This window comes from Ctenocephalides felis, unplaced genomic scaffold (assembly GCF_003426905.1).
Source record: "Ctenocephalides felis isolate EL2017-DRISC unplaced genomic scaffold, ASM342690v1 CF-g0.4_SCAFFOLD_01886, whole genome shotgun sequence".
In the NCBI taxonomy this organism is placed as follows: domain Eukaryota; kingdom Metazoa; phylum Arthropoda; class Insecta; order Siphonaptera; family Pulicidae; genus Ctenocephalides; species Ctenocephalides felis.
The window spans coordinates 5755457-5772848 of record NW_020538040.1 but is presented as its reverse complement, the minus strand read 5'-3'; the positions used below and the strand labels follow the sequence as shown (position 1 = coordinate 5772848).

Below are 17392 nucleotides of genomic sequence, written 5' to 3'. Positions count from 1 at the left end.
TAATTGCAAGTGATTTTTCACAGGCGGACAAAATTTAGAATGTTGAAAAAAACTTCACTAATTTCTTCAAAAACAATCAAATTTGAGTATGTACACTTATAGTACATACTTTAGTACATACTATACTAAAATAACATTTCTTAACTATATATAGTACAGCCAGTATAAATTTTTAAACTAACATTGCTACTACATACTAAGTTATACTACAGGCTATCAAATTTATAAACAATATTAATAATTTAAAAAAATAATTCAAACTGTCTAATTTTATTATATATTAGTAAATATAACTTTAGACAAACAACATACTAAAATTACAACCTTATACTATATATAGTACAGCTTTTATATAATTTGAACTATTATATATATATATATATATATATATATATATATATATATATATATATGCATAGCTGGGCATTAACTCGTTAATCCGTTAATCGTTAATTAACGAAGTTAACATTTTGATTAACGGATTAACTTTTAAGTTAACTTTTGAAAATGTTAACGGACACGTTAACTTCCGTTAAAATGCCAGAAGTCCGTTAATCGTTAATCCAATGCCCAGGACCGCAGGCGGCCGCCTTTTGAGACGGCCGAGGGGCGGCCAAATGAAAAAAAGAACAAATTCAAAGACGGCCATAACAAAAAATGGTCGAAATAAATAGCTGTTGCATTAAAAGTCTACTGAATTTAAAGGCGGCCAAATTAAAAGACTGTTGGATTAAGAGGCGGCCAAGCTCAAAGTCCGCTGAACTCATTCGCTGCCGTAAAGTCCGCTGTATATATCTAAAAGACTCAGCCAAAGGCGGCCCTATTTAATGCGACTCTGTTTCTAAATAATTTATAAGTTATAAACTTGGTGTAAGTGGCAACTTTGCCTAAATCAAGTTGCATGAAGTATCCAACATGTGTTAATAATCGACTTAACAATGAAAATATATTAATTCATGAGTACATTGCAATGTGAAAAACTATCGCAGATTATTCAATTTTGTACAAATTTTCTAAAAATATTAGTTATGTTTTATAAATAGTTTAAAAATTACATATTATTAAACAAGAAACAAACTGTAGTAAATTAAAAACAAGATCCAAATTTCCAAAGCAATTTGTTAATCAATAACTGAAAAACGACTCGTCGATTATTGACAAAATTTAATCAGCAAGATTCTCAAATGGAAAACGTTTGTAATGGTTTTTGAATTTTTAAAATCAATTCACTAATTAAAAATTTGAGACTTTTTTGAGAATTCTAAAGGCAAAACTAAGCAGCACGAGTGCTTATCGAATTTACGAATTTTGACAATTTTTCAAATGGGATTGTGCATTTTTGAGAAAAGGTCCACTAAAGATGAAATTTTGACTCACGTAAAAAAGCGCCGCTCATTTTTGCAATCTTTGAGAGTACATATTTTAAAAATTAAAATGACTTAATGTGGGTCAAAATATTTAGTTATCTTAGAGACCATGATCACTATCGCCAAAAAAGTTTTATAAATATCATCGTAAAGCAATATTCACCAATTAAACACGAAGAAACGAACCGATCTCTTAGAAGTAATCAGCACGATTCCTAAATGATATCTTTCAAACAGTTCCTGAATTTTTAAAATCGATGCAGAATTTTTGGCTAAAACGTGTACAATAAATTTTATATTTTTCTGTTGATTAGAAACAGCTTGGCCGATCGTCGCACAAAACTGACAGGCGCTAGTCATTATCTAGTTACATCAAATGACTTTTAAACTATTGAATTGGATTTAACCGTTTTTGAGAAAACATTGCCGAAAATTCAAAAATCGGCTTTCAAACGATTCAGAATGACTTAAAATGTCGAGAAAACTTGAAAATTACAAGACGATTTTTTTCGTGAGAACATATTGGATATTTTCCTATTATGCTATTTTTAAGGGCGGCCATTTATATGCTCGCACGCAGGCGGCCACATACCCAGGCACGGCACTGCCAATTATTACTATTTACCGCACGGCACAGCTTTAGCCAATGCCTTATTAAATGACATAGAGAAAAGATTTGGACCACTCGTGAATGATGAACAGTGCCAACATGTTCAAAAGACTTGTTCAACGATGCTGCATTCCTCGAGGAACAGATATTCATAAATCAATTTATTAAATACAATACTGCTATACCCTCAAGCGCTGCAGTTGAACGTTTGTTTTCCACGGGTAAAGACATTTTGACACCAAAACGAGCCTCGCTTTCAGACGAGAACTTCAACATGTTAATGTTCATGAAGAGAAATATGCACCTAATACCCGACGCTTAACCCGTCGCGCGTTTCCTATTTTTCGCAAAAAAACTCTTTCCCTTTATTTAGAAAAAAATTCTTGTAAAAACAATATGCAATCATAAAAACAGAAAGTTGACCAATAGCGTTATTATCACGGTGTGTGCATAAAGCGCGTCGCGCCATTAAGGGGTTGAATTACACATTTGAATTATACAAGTATGTTGTTTTATTCATAACCTGTTAACTTCCAGAACCTAAACCAATAAGTTTCTTAAGTTCAATAACGCAACAATATAAAAATGTAATTTTACACATATTAACGGATTAACGATTAACGTTAACTTGCGTTAATTATTCCGAAATGTAACGCTTTAACGTTTAACGAAGCTAACTTTTTTTGTAGCGGATTAACGATTAACGAAGTTAACTTTTTGATTAACGGTGCCCAGCTATGTATATATGTATATATATATATATAAGGTTGTCAAATATCTCCCTTCCGCCTTTTTGTATTATAAACCAAGAGCAAAAAAGCGGAAGGGAGATATTTGACAACCTAATATATATTTATTTATTTAAGTATAAATTTATTTATATATTTTCCGTTTTCTAGAGTGAGACGCATCTTGGAATTCAATTTTTGCAGAAATCGATTAAAGAAAATTCAGTGTCTGTTCGAAACAAGATAATTTGTTGATAGGAGAGGAATATTAAAAATGGATAGGAAAGCAAGAAAAGGTCGAAAAAATTCGGGTGAGTTAGTTATATTGTCTTAAATTATTATATACATATATACATATATATATATATATATATATATCTGGTAATTAAAACCCAAAATTTTGTCAAAATTAAGATTTCTAACTGCTCAAAGAAAAATTTACTAGTAAAAAGATTTATGTTCTCTCAAAGTTTTAAATTAATAAATTCCTAAATAAAATTCTGTATATATGTAAGCAAATTTTAGATATGTCGAAGTGTTTTTTGATTGAAAACTGCTGAAATGATTTAAGAAATTTATAAGTCATTCGACCTAAATCAATGAGGACACGTTTTGTTTAGTTTTTGGTACATACCGGTCAAGCAGTTTCTTTTTAAATCAATTTTTGACCAAATTTTGTTTTGATAATTGGTTTATATATAAAAAGAATGTTATCTAAAAAATCAACTTAAAACAGTTTATGATATTATACAATGTTTGTAAGGTGAATGCAAAGTTTAACAATTTTTTTCCAAACAATTTTGTTCTTAGAGTTTTAAATTGTTATATACAGATTTGTAGATAATTTTATTAGCTTTCTAACGATATATAATATTATATACATATTTAAACAAATTGTTGAAGAAATTTTCGGAATATGAAAAAATGTAACCGGCAGAAATATTGGTTTACCAAAATGGCGTCGCACGACTCAGTATTAAATTCTAAAGTTTAAACATTTTTTTAATACAATTTTGTTCAAACGTTTCAAATTGTTATATACAGATTTGTAGATTATTTTATTAGCTTTTTAATGATATATAATAATATATACAAGTTTGAAAAAATTATTGAAAATTTAAGTCAAATATAAAAAATGTAACCGAAACGTTATATACACATTTGTAGATAATTTTATTAAGTTCTTAACTATATACAATATTATTTTAACTATCATTTAAATTTTGGAATTTTTATTATATATTAATGATTTTTGGTGACACTTTCTTACATTTGCATTATTTGCCAAAAAATCTGTTGAAACATTTATTTATTATTATATATCACTAAAAATCTTCTTAAATTGTGTATAAATCTGTACTTACAGTTTTAAAAGTTTTGGAACAAAATCATTGATAAAAATTACAAACTTTGCAATTTAATATCAACAATTTATTTGTTCGGTCACACTTTTTTTGCATTTGCATTATTTGTTACAAAATTTGATTGAATTTTAATGCATTATTATATATCAATACAAAGCCAATTATATTGTGTACAAATATACATTTTTAGATTGCAACTGTTGGAATAAAATTATTTATAAAAAAATCAGGAATTAAATATTTGCAGTACGTATTGCATAGCTGAGCAAATAACTATATACTAGATGTAAACTTTACAGATTTTGTTTACATAATTTTGTTTGAAAAGTTATTAAACGTTATATACAGATTTGTAGACAATCTTATTAGCTTTCTAACAATATATAACACTATTGTTATAATTTAATTATTTGTAACAAAATTTACGTGCAAATAAAAAAACGTAACATGAAAATGTTAGCAAAAGACACGCCATTACAATTTAAACTTATTTTTTTCTAAAATTATACCAAAAACTTTATGAACTGTTATATACAGATTTATAGATAATTTTATTAGCTTTTTAACTATATATAATAGTTTATACACATTGAAACAAATTATTTGGAAAATCTATCAAAATATAAAAAAATGTAACCAGCAAACATTTTCTGATAAAAGTCTGACTTCAGACATAAGACAAAAATGACGTCAGTATTTAAAATTTAAACATTTTTATTACAATAATTTTGTTCCAATTGTTATAAATTGTTATATACAGATTTATAGATAATTTAATTACCCTTTCAATGATATATAACAATATATACACACTAGAACAAATTATTTGAAAAATTGCTCAAAATATAAAAAATGTAACCAGCAAACATTTTCAGATAAATGTTTGACTTCAGACATAAGACAAAAATGACGTCAGTATTTAAAATTTAAACATTCTTTTTACAATAATTTTGTTCCAAATGTTATAAATTGTTATATACAGATTTGTAGATAATTTTATTAGCTTTCATTTGATATATAATATTATATATTAATTAAAACAAATATTTAAGGTACTAACATAAATATAATAAATAGTCATATGCAGAATGGTATAATTTAAAAAAATTAGTTAAAGTAGGATATCATTTATATATAAGTTCAAGCAATTTGGTTCAAGGCAAAATGCCACTCACACCTAGTTGCTTGATAAATATGTTTTAAAATATGTTTTTCAGCTGATAGCCAAAAAGAGAAAACAAGCAAAAAACAATCAAGAAGCAAGAAAAAAGAAATATTATCAGATACGACTGACCAGCACGAAGATCTAAAGGCTCAACTGCTATCATCTGCTCAAAAAAGACTGTTTCGAGTGATAGAGGACAGTCCAGACAGTGAAGAGTGTCCGGATGAACCAAAACCAAGAAGAAAGTATACCAGAAAGTCAAATTTGTGGAAATTGAATCTGAAACTAAGTCCAACATCGACTGCAGATGAAGGTTCAACATCAACTGTAGAACCGAAAACTGTAATAGCCAAAAAGGGGAAACGTTTGACAACAGCTTCAAAAGCAAAAAGTTCAAAAAAAGTAACACCTGCATTTGCAACAAGTTCAGAAGACGAAGACACAACTTTAGAACCGAAACCGAAAGGTTCTAAAAAGACAAAAAGTTCCAAAAAGGTAACACGTTTGACAATATCTTCAGAAACAGAAAGTTCTGATGCGGAAGATAGTCAGGATACAATTTTAGAACCAAAACGTTCTAGAAGGACAAAAAGTTCAACAGCTACGAAACCTAAAAGTTCTAAAAAAGAAATAACTTTGGAACCAAAAAGTTCCAAAAAGACAAAAAGTTCAACGACAAGTCCAGAACCAGAATGTTTAGAGGAGGAAAATAATTTATCAGCTTTAGAAGCGAAAGGTTCTAAAAAGACAAAAAGTTCTACAATTTCAGAACCAAAAAGTTCCAAAAAAGAAAAAACTGCAGATGAAACAAGTTCAGAAGAGGAAGACAATTCGATAATAACTTTAGAACCGAAAAGTTCTAAAAAGACAAGAAGTTCAACAAAAACTTCAGAACTAAAAAGTTCCAAAAAGGAAAGAACTGCAGATGCAACAAGTTCAGAAGACGAAGACAGTTCAGTAATAACTTTAGAACCAAAAAGTTCAGAAACAAGAAGTTCCAAAAAGACAAAAAGTTCAATAACTTCAGAACCAAAAAGTGCCAAAAAAGAAACAACTGCAGATGCAACAAGTTCAGAAGAGGAAGTTCCAAAAAGTTCTAAAAAGACCAGAAGTTCAACAACTTTGAAACCAAAAAATTCCAAAAAAGAAACAGTTTTGGAAGCAAAAAGTTCTAAAAAGACAAAAATATTAACAAAAATTCCAGAACCAGAAGGTTCAGAAAAGGAAAACATTTCAACAGCAAATTCAGAATTAAAAAGATCTAAAAAGACAAACAGTTTAACAACTTTAGAACCAGAAAATTCAGAAAAGGAAAACAATTCTTTAACTTTAGAACCAATAAATGCAAAAAAGACAAAAAGTTTAACAACTTTAGAACCAGAAAGTTCAGAAAAGGAAAACAATTCCTTAACTTCAGAACCAAAAAGTTCTAAAAAGACAAAAATATCAACTACAACTTTAGAACCAAAAAGTTCCAAGAAGGTAAAAAGTTTGGCATCAACTTCAGAACCAAAAAGTTCCACAAAACCAAAAAAGGCACCACCAACCAGAGGTCGAAAAAATACCAAAAAAATGACCTCAACAAAATCTCCAGAACAGACTGAAACATCCAAACCGGAGGAGGCCATAAAACCACCAGAATCTGCAGACCAGGAAATCTGCACTAACCAACCAACACCAACCAGTCCAAAAAAACCAAACAAATCAATGGATTCTGAAGAAGAAGAACTTTGGCAAATGATACAAACCACTCCGACAGGAACAAACAAATCAGCACATTCTGCAAAACGGAGAATCTTGCAACCAATACAATCACCGGTGCAAAAATCGTTAGAATCTGCAGAGGAGGAACTTTGGCAACTGATACACAGCAGTCCTGGTCACAAATCTGCAGAATCTGCAGAGCAGGAGATTTGGAAATCAATACCGGGCAGTCCTGGAGAGGAAGATGATGATTGGAAGTCTTTTCCAAATAGTCCTGGGGATGTAAATGAATCTGTGGAAAGTGGGGTGAAAAAATCAGAAGAATCTGCAGAGCAGAAAAGGTTGGAAACTGTGCAAAAGAGTCCTGGTTCACCTGCAGAGCAGAAAATACATAAGAGTCCTTTATCAGAGCAGAAAGTTTTGGAACCGATACCCAAGAGTCCTTTATTAAGGATGTCAATCGATGACTCCGACGCTATTTCACTATACACCGACGATGAGGATGGAATTTTGCAAATCGACGACCCACAATCAACGTCCAAAAATAAAAAACGGGGCTACGACACCGATGACAGCAGTCCTGATGCCCCAAAAAAGTTTGCATATGATTTTGTCCTGAAAGGAAACGATGATGAGGACGACGACGAAGGAAGATTCAGTCGATTTGCCGAAACTAAACCACAGTTTGAACAACATTTTAGTACTTCATTAAACAGTAAACAGTCCTTAGACTTTGCTTTGGATGATAAATTACCACCAGAACCTGTACCAACAAATCCACCAAAAAATGGACCAAAAAGTTTTAATAAGAAGACGCGTTTAAGCAGACCTGCAAGACGAGAACGTGTTGTCCAAAGGTTGTCCTTGGACCAACTTCGTGAACAAGTTGAATCATCCAGGACCAAAAAATGTAATATTTTTGATGCCTACAATAACAGACAGGGTAATGGACTGATGTTGACGAGTTTTGAAGATTGTAATAGACTAATTGATAGGCCACTTAATGTTCCTTTGCACCTGCCTCCACCAAATTTAGGAATAAAACCCTTACCCCACAATATGTCTACACCACCTTTGGAAATTAATTCTATGGATCAAAATTTATCTGTACCGCCGCCAACTTTTGCAAGGCAATTCTGTTCCTTTACATCTACCTCCACCAGTTTTTGGAATACAATCTGCAAGACAAAATCGTCCTGTACCTTTGCTAGCTCTACACATACCTCCTCCTTTAGGAATAAAACCAAGTGCACAAAATTTACCTTTACGTCTACCTCGGCCGGCATTTGCACAAAATTTCCCTTTGCATCAAGATCTTTTGTCGCCTCCGGGAATAAAATCTGTAGATCCGGATTTTTCTGCAACTCCGCCAGCTTTTGCAATGAAATCTTTGGACCAAAGTTTACCTTTACCTTCACCGGCTTTGGGAAAACAAGCTGAAGAACCAAATCTTCCTACGCCTTTGGAAAAACAATCCGAAGAGCAAAGTCTACCAGTTTGTGATAAATCTACCAAACCTGTTGACCTTATAAAAAATAAATACAACCCCCAAGTTCACAAATTATTTGACCAAACTCCCCAGGATGATACCACAAGTCAGAATAATTTAGATGCAAAATCTTTGGCTCACCAAAGCATCCTAAATAATCTTTATGGTAGTAATTACAACAAGTGGACTCTGGTTCACAAAATATCAAAACAACATGCAAAACCCGGTAACAAAAAACCGTATACGAACCACAAATTAAATCCTAACCAAAAATTAAATTCTAACCAAAAATCCGAAATATCATTTGGTAATCGGCCTAAATATGTACCAAAACCAGACACCAAACCTTCAAGGGTACGTCCTAGGTGGATGTACCAGGACGAATTTGGAAAAGGTTTTAGGGAAATTGAGAAAGCTACATCTGGTGAAGACTTAGGGAAAATTGACCAAGTTTCTGGTAAACGCCGTGGTAAAAGACCATTGAATAACAATACCATCACGATAGATGGTAAACAACGGCACAGGAAAAACAAGAAACGTGCTTGTGGAGATTCTCCGAGGTCGTCGAAAACTGATCGGAATTCTGCCAAGGAAAAAAAACGAGGGTCTTTAAATTTAGATGCACTAGGTGGTGATTCTGTGGCTGGTGTTTGTATTGAACCAGGAGAGCAGGAGTCGAAGAAAAATGAGAATTTTAAGTCAAGAAGTCGACTCGAAAGTGGATCTGATGAACACATTGTGCAAGATCCGAAACAAGGCGCAAACTGTGCATTTGGACTAGATTTAAAGGTTTCTGAAGACACTGATAAGGCCCCAAACACTGGTAATGATTGTCTCAAAGTTAGACAAGTTGACGACCAACAAGATGCCATTAAACCAAGTGACAACAGCAGTCTGAAGCCATTTGAGGAAGTTCAAGGCACAAAAATCACATTTGAACAGACTTTTGAGGCAATCGAAAAACCTACATTGGATGACCCTGCAAATCCTCCAGCATCTGATCGCTTTTCTGCCACCGATTGCCTTAAAACTAAACCTTTGTTCCAAAATTCTGCCTCACCAAATGATGACTTTACACCAAATCCGATCCAAGGTGCATTTGGACTAGCCCTAAAATTAAACGACAATCACTTATCTGCTGCCTCTGCAAAGACACAAGAATTACAGTCTTCAAATAAATTTATTCAGGAGCTTGTTGTACCAGACTACGGCCAAAACGATTTTCCCAAATCGATAAACAACAACAACTATCAAGTTTATGTTAGCAATATTAAACCAATGGAACAGGGTCAAGGTACAAGCACCAAACGTCCCTGTGAAGATTCTGAAGAATCTGCAAAACCATCATCGGCATCTGGTCGGTTTTCTGCTAATGATCGACTTAAAACTATACGATATTCTCAAGAAAATGATGGTAATAAAAATGATAATGGTGAACCAAGACAAAATAATAGTGGTCAAGGTAATTTTAAGCCGGTTGAGCAAAGACAAAGTTCTTTTAGAATTGCTTGTGAAATTGCGCCTGATGATAATGCAGTGACGCCTACAAGTGTAGGACGATTTTTTGCCAATAACAGACAGATAAATGACCAACATGATTCTATTAAAGTAGAAAGTGACAGTGGTAGTCCAGTGGTTGCAGGTTGTAGTAAATCAAAGGAGCAAGAGTCGAAACAAACCCAAGGCACAAACAATGCTTTTGGAGTAGTTTTTAAGATGATATCAGGTGATTCTGCAGACTTAGCAAAGCCTCCAAATGCTTGTCAAGAGCCAAAACAAACCCAAGGCACCAACAATACTTTTAGGATGACATCTGGTGATTCTGCACCGAAGCCGCCAAATACGCCTCGATTTTCTGCCAATAATCGTCTTAGAAACAGACGTGTTTCTCAAAACACTAATGACCAACAGGGTTCTATTAAAGTAGAAAGTGACAGTGGTAGTCCAGTGGTTGCAGGTTGTAGTAAATCAATGGAGCAAGAGTCGAAACAAACCCAAGGTGCAAACAATGCTTGTAAGATGGCGCCTGGTGATTTTGCAGCCAAGCCAACAAATGCTAGTCGATTTTCTGCTAATGATCGTCTCAAAATTAAACCAATTGACAACCAAAAAGTGCCAGGGGCAAACAATGCATTTGGACAAGTTTCTGGGACAAATCGGAATCCAAACAATGCATTTGGACAAACTTCTGGAACAAACCAGAATCGTTTGTGCGGAGCCTCTGTAGATTTTGCACAAAAGTCAGGATCTGGCCGATTTTCTGTCAATGATCGTCTCAAAATTAGACAAGTAAATGACCAACAGAATTCTATTAAAGTAGAAAGTGACAGTGGCAGTCCAGTGGTTGCAGGTTGTAGTAAATCAATGGAGCAAGATCCAAAACAAAGACAAGATGCCAATAATGCTCTTGGTTTCAAAATGAGACGTTTTTCTCAAAATTCTGTTTCACCAGTTGGTGATTCTGGCAGTCCAGTGGATGTTAATAATAAACTAATGGAGCAAAAGCCAAAACAACTACAAGGGACAAACCAGAATCGTTTGTGTGGTGCTTCTGTAGATTTTGCTAATAAGACAGGATCTGGCCGATTTTCTGTTAACGATCGCCTCAAAATTAGACCAATTGATGTACCAAATTCAGTGGTTGCTGGTAAATCAATGGAGCAAGAGCCAAAACAAACACAAAGCACTTTTGGAGGCGCTTTAAAGACGACATCTGGCGATTCTGCAGACTTTGCCAAGCCGACAAATCCTGGTCGTCTCAAAATTAGACGTTTTTCTACAAATTCAGTTTCACCAGCTGGCGACAAACATGGTTCTGGCAGTCCAGTGGATGTAGGCAACAATAAACCAATGGAGATAAATCAGAATCGTTTGCTTGGTGCTTCTGTAGATTTTGCTAATAAGACAGGATCTGGCCGATTTTCTGTGAACGATCGTCTCAAAATTAGACAAATTGACGACCCAAATCCAGTGGTTGCTGGTAAACCAATGGAGCAAGAGCCAAAACAAACACAAAGCGCTTTTAAGACGACGTCTGGTGATTCTGCAGACTTTGCAAAACCGTCAAATACTGGTCGATTTTCTGCCAATAATCGTCTCAAATTGAGACGATTCTCTCAAAGTTCCGTTTCACCAGTTGAAGACCAACTTGGCAGTCCATCGGACTTTGGCAACATGGAGCAAAAGCCAAAACAAGTACAAGGGACAAACAATTCATCTGGACAAGATTTTGGAATAAATCAGAATCGTTTGTGTGGTGCCTCTGTAGACTTTGCACAAAAATCAGGAGCTGGTCGATTTTCTGTTAATGAACGTCTCAAAATAAGACGTCTCTCTCAAAATTCTGTTTCACCAGTTAGCGAACAACTTGGCAGTCCAGTGGATGTTAATAATCCAATGGAGCAAAAGCCAAAACAAGTACAAGGGACAAACAATCAGAATCGTTTGTGTGGTGCCTCTGTAGACTTTGCACAAAAATCAGAGTTTTCTGTAAATGATCTCCTTCAAACCACTCCGATTTCTCGCAAGTCTGATACACCAATTGGTAACCAACCAGACAGTCCTGTGGATCAAGGGACATTCAATCCATTTGAGCAGGCTTTTAAGGAAATTGAGAAACGTGTCTCTGGTGATTCTGGAGCAAGATCATCAACATCTGGTCGGTTTTCTGCTAATGATCGACTTAAAACTATGAGGTTTTATCAAAATATTGATGCATCAGGGGACAACCATCGTGAATCTACTAAACCAATGACCAACAATTACCAACCAATTGAGCAAGAGCCAAAACAAAAACAAAGACCAGACAATGCATTTGAACTAGCTCTTAAGGTAAATAAGGAACCTTCTTTTCCGAAGCCGACAAGTACTAGTCGATTTTCTGCTAATGATCATCTCAAAATTAGCCTAGCTGATAGCAATAAACCAATTGAGCAAGATTCAAAACCAGGACAAGCTTTTGGGATAAATCAGATAATTGTAGACAATGCTAAACCTACAAGTTCTAGTCGAATTTCTGATAATGATCGTCTCAAAATTAGATCAGAACACGATTCCATTGAATCAGCAAGTTTGCAGGAGACAAAACAAGTGCAAGGTACTAAATTAATGACCAATATTTGCAGTCAACCAATGGAGCAAGGGCCAAAACAAACACAAACAAATGCATTTGGACTAGGTTTTAAAACAAATACGAAACCTGTTTCTGGTGATACAGTAGACAATGGTAAACCTACAATTCTCAAAATTAGACCAGTTGGCAACCAAAATAATTCCATTAATTTAGCAAGTGAGCAGGAGCCAAAACAAGTACAAGATGTAATAAATCAGAATCGTTTGTGTGGTGCTTCTGTAGACTTTGCACAAAAGTCAGGGTTTTCTGCTAAAACTACTCCGTTCTCTCAAAAATCTGATAAACCAATAAACAACCTTCAAAGTCCTGTAGATGTTGATAACTTCAAACCAACAAAACAGGACTCAAGCAATAATTTTACATCATCCAAAGATACTTCTGTTAATGTAAATGAGAATCTTAATCGTTTATGTGGTGCTTCAATAGATTTTGCAAACAAGTCAACTCCTACTAGCAATCGTGTCAAAATTCGATTTTCCCAAACAGACAACCTACGGGATTCTATTAAGCCAATAAACAACTGCAACACAATAATAGATGTCGATAATTTTAAACCGACGGAAAATGAGAAACGTTTGTTTGGTGCTTGTGTAGACTTTGCAGGTCCTTCAAAAACTGGTCCGTCAAGATTTTCTGTTAACGATCGTCTTAGGAATAAAAATTTTGGGAATAAGATTGAAGCACCAGGAGACGGCTCAAAATTGATGATTAACAATTGCAGTAAAGAACAAAAATCTGAACAAGTGCAAAGTGCAAATGAGAAACGTTTGGTTGGTGTTTCTGTAGATTTTCCGACGAGACCTGGTAGGTTTTCTGCTAATGATCGTCTCAAAAATATACGTGCTGGTCAAGCCCTAAATGCACAAAATGTTCCTATCAAACCAGCAGGAAACAATTGCAATCCAATAGATATTAGTGCCTCTAAACAAGTGCAAGAGGCAAACAGTGCATTTGAACAAGCTTTCAAGGTAAATGAGAATCGTTCTGAACAAGCTTTCAAGGTAAACGAGAACCGTCTGTGTGGTGCTTCAGTAGATTTTGCAAAAAAGGCGACAACTACCGGCCAATTTTCTGTCAAGAATCGACCCAAGACACCCATAAGTTTTAACCAAAATTCTGAGGCACCAGCCAAAGAGAAAAAACAAGGATTTACCTCGACTTCCTTACAGAATCAGAAACGTTTGTTAGGTGCTTGTGTAGACTTTGTGCAGCCTCCAAGACTTAGTCAGTTTTCTGATCGCCTTGGGCCTAGGAACAATAACAGTCAAATGGATAGTGGTGACCCTAAACAGTCTCCAAGACTTGGCGATCACCTTAGACCTAAATATTTCACCACAGTAAGGAACAATAGCAGTCAAATGGATATTGGTGACCCTAGACCTAAATCTTTCACCACCAATAGCAGTCAAATGGATAGTGGTGACCCTAAACAGTCTCCAAGACTTAACGATCACCTTACACCTAAATTTTTCACCACCAATAGCAGTCAAATGAATGTTGGTGACCCTAAACAGTCTCCAAGACTTGACGATCACCTTAGACCTAAAAATTTCACCACCAATAGCAGTCAAATGAATGTTGGTGACCCTAAACAGTCTCCAAGACTTGACGATCACCTTAGACCTAAAAATTTCACCACCAATAGCAGTCAAATGAATGTTGGTGACCCTAAACAGTCTCCAAGACTCAACGATCACCTTAGACCTAAATCTTTCACCACCAATAGCAGTCAAATGGATATTGGTGACCCTAGACCTAAATCTTTCACCACCAATAGCAGTCAAATGAATGTTGGTGACCCTAAACAGTCTCCAAGACTAAACGATCACCTTAGACCTAAATCTTTCACCACAAATAGCAGTCAAATGAATATTGGTGATCCCAAACCGGTGGTGCAGGACAAAAACTTTACATCGACTTTGTATCAGAACAACAAACGTGCTCTTGGTGCGCCTGTTGGGCGGTTTTCTGCAAACGATCGCCTTACAAAAATACGTTTTGGCCAAAATTCAGACAACCAACAGCATTCTATTGACAACCAAATAGACCTTAAGCCAATTGTGGTGAAAACTGAACAAGGTGCTAATATTGGTTTCAAAAATGTTTCGGATTTACCTTTGTCGTATCCGCCTAAAAATTTGGGTAAACCTCAAGTCGTGGCTAGTTCTCAGGCCGGTCAAGTTTTTGATGTGGAAATGGAGGATGTTTTTGAGCCTGTAGATGTTTCTAAATCTGTGCAAGCTGAAGCAATGGAATGGGAACCTATATCCGAAGTTGTGGTCATGGAAACAATTACTTGCATACGTAAAGACTCATCAATCCTCAAAACACCATCAGTGCAACCTTGCCAAAACAAATTAATCTCTGACCGTTTGCACGTAGTTGTCGACACGAATATTTTCCTGGTGCATCTGCACTTCGTGCAGTATGATTTGTTGCATCTAAATTACGAAAATCTGCACCAGCCGGTTGTGGTGGTCCCTTGGATCGTCCTGCAAGAACTAGATTGCATCAAAGATCGCAAAGGCGAGAACCAGCAGCTACAAAATCTAGCCAGACGTGCCATAAATTACCTAAACAAATCCTTCATGGAACAATCCCCCAAAATACACGGCCAAAGCGCTGTCGACTGCTCTAACCACTTAATCACCATCGATTGTCCTGATGATAAAATTTTAAACTGTTGCCTCCAAATTCAAAAGACCAACAAAAACGTTGTTTTGTTGTCAAATGATAATAATTTGAGGACCAAGTGTATTGTTACTCGTGTTCAGGCGTTTTGCAAAGATGATTTGTTGGCTTCTTTGGTGAAGATGTACAAGGATGTCGATGTTGGGGATGTTAGGGTTGTAAGGTCAGGGCAGGATCCGAGGAAGTACGAGTCGTCGGGGATTTCTAGGGCGCCTAATAAAATCGTTAGTGTTGATGGTGATGTTGAGAGGGTTAAGGAGAAAGTTGTGGTTGCTGTTCAAGCTTTCGTCACGTACAGGTAAATAAAAATAATAATAAATAATAATAATAATAATAATAATAATAATAATAATATATATATATATATATATATATATATATATATAATTCAACTATATTTCTATAATTCAAAAAAATCTTAAAAATTTCCTTAACAAACTTCAGGAAGATTTATCAAAATCCGAATAATCGTTTAGGAGGATTAACCTTTCATATACCATTACAGAAGAATTATATATATATATGAATTTTATATTTTATATATCTTATATATAAAATTCTTCTGTAATGATGTGTGAATTGATACTTCTCCTAAACGGTTATTCGGATTTTGATAAATCTTTCTGAAATTTGTTAAGGAAATTTTATAGTATTTTTTGAATTATAGAAATATAGTTAAATTGTAGAAATAAATGAAAAAAACCGCTTATAATTGTTTGATATTGCAAATATTTGAGGCATTGTTTGACATTAAAAACGAATGGAAACTGTCATCTCTTTTTTTAACTTTTTTTAATATTCAAATATTTTCAAAGTCAAACAATGATGAGCGGTTTTTTGTAATTTCTTCCATTTATTTCTACAATTTAACTATATTGCTATAATTCAAAAAATTCTTAAAAAATCCCTTAACAAATTTCAGAAAGATTTATCAAAATCCGAATAATCGTTTAGGAGGATTAACCTTTCATACACCATTACAGAAGAATTTTATATATGAGATATCTTATATATAAAATTCTTCTGTAATGATGTGTGAATTGATACTTCTCCTAAACGGTTATTCCGATTTTGATAAATCTTTCTGAAGTTTGTTAAGGGATTTTTAAGATATTTTTGAATTATAGAAAAATAGTTAGATTGTAGAAATAGAGGGAAAAAATTACAAAAAATCGCTTATCATTGATTGATATTGCAAATATTCGAGGCATTGTGTGACATTAAAAACAAATGAAGACTGTCATCTTCTTTTTTAACCTTTTTTAATATTCAAATATTTTCAAAGTTAAACAATGATAAGCGGTTTTTTGTATTTTTTTCCATTTATTTCTACAATTTAACTATATTGCTATAATTCCATAAATTCTTAAAAAATCCCTTAACAAACTTTAGAAAGATTTATCAAAATCCGAATAATCGTTTAGGAGGATTATTCTTTCATAGAAGAATTTTATATAATATATATATATATATATATATATATATATATATATCTTATATATAAAATTCTATGATGATGTATGAAAGGATACTCCTCCTAAACGATTATTCGGATTTTGATAAATCTTCCTGAAGTTTGTTAAGGAATTTTTTAAGAATTTTTTGATTTGTAGAAATATATTTAGTTAGATTGTAGAAACGAATGGAAAAAATTACAAAAACTGCTTATTACTGATTGACATTAAAAACAAATGAAGACTGTCATTTGACAAACATTTCAATTATTTAAATTTCTTGCACATCTCAGCTACTCTTTGGTCATAACAATGAAGACATTTTTTTGTATTTTATATTCTAATATTATCTAAGCTCATAATTTCAGTTAAATTCACATGAAGTGACATTTCTAGCAGAATGATATATGTTTTTTTGTATTTTTTTCCATTTATTTCTACAATATTACTATATTTTTATAATCATTCACATCCTAAAAAATCGCTTAACAAATTTCAGAAAGATTTATCAAAATCCGAATAATCGTTTAGGAGGATTAACCTTTCATACACCATTACAGAAAAATTTTATATATATATATATATATATATATATATATATAAAATTCTTCTATAATGATGTGTGAATTGATACTTCTCCTAAACGGTTATTCCGATTTTGATAAATCTTCCTGAAGTTTGTTAAGGA

General features: G+C 33.6%; 1 protein-coding gene across 1 annotated transcript in view; it reads left to right on the top strand.

Moving 5' to 3' along the window:
• LOC113378545 overlaps positions 1-17392 on the top strand; it is a 28265-nt gene that overhangs the window by 3753 nt on the left and 7120 nt on the right. Inside the window, exons 3-4 of the mRNA XM_026619093.1 lie at positions 5287-8068; positions 8124-15548. Of these exons, the coding sequence (XP_026474878.1) occupies positions 5287-8068; positions 8124-15548 (10207 nt within the window). The remainder of the gene's footprint in view (positions 1-5286; positions 8069-8123; positions 15549-17392) is intronic.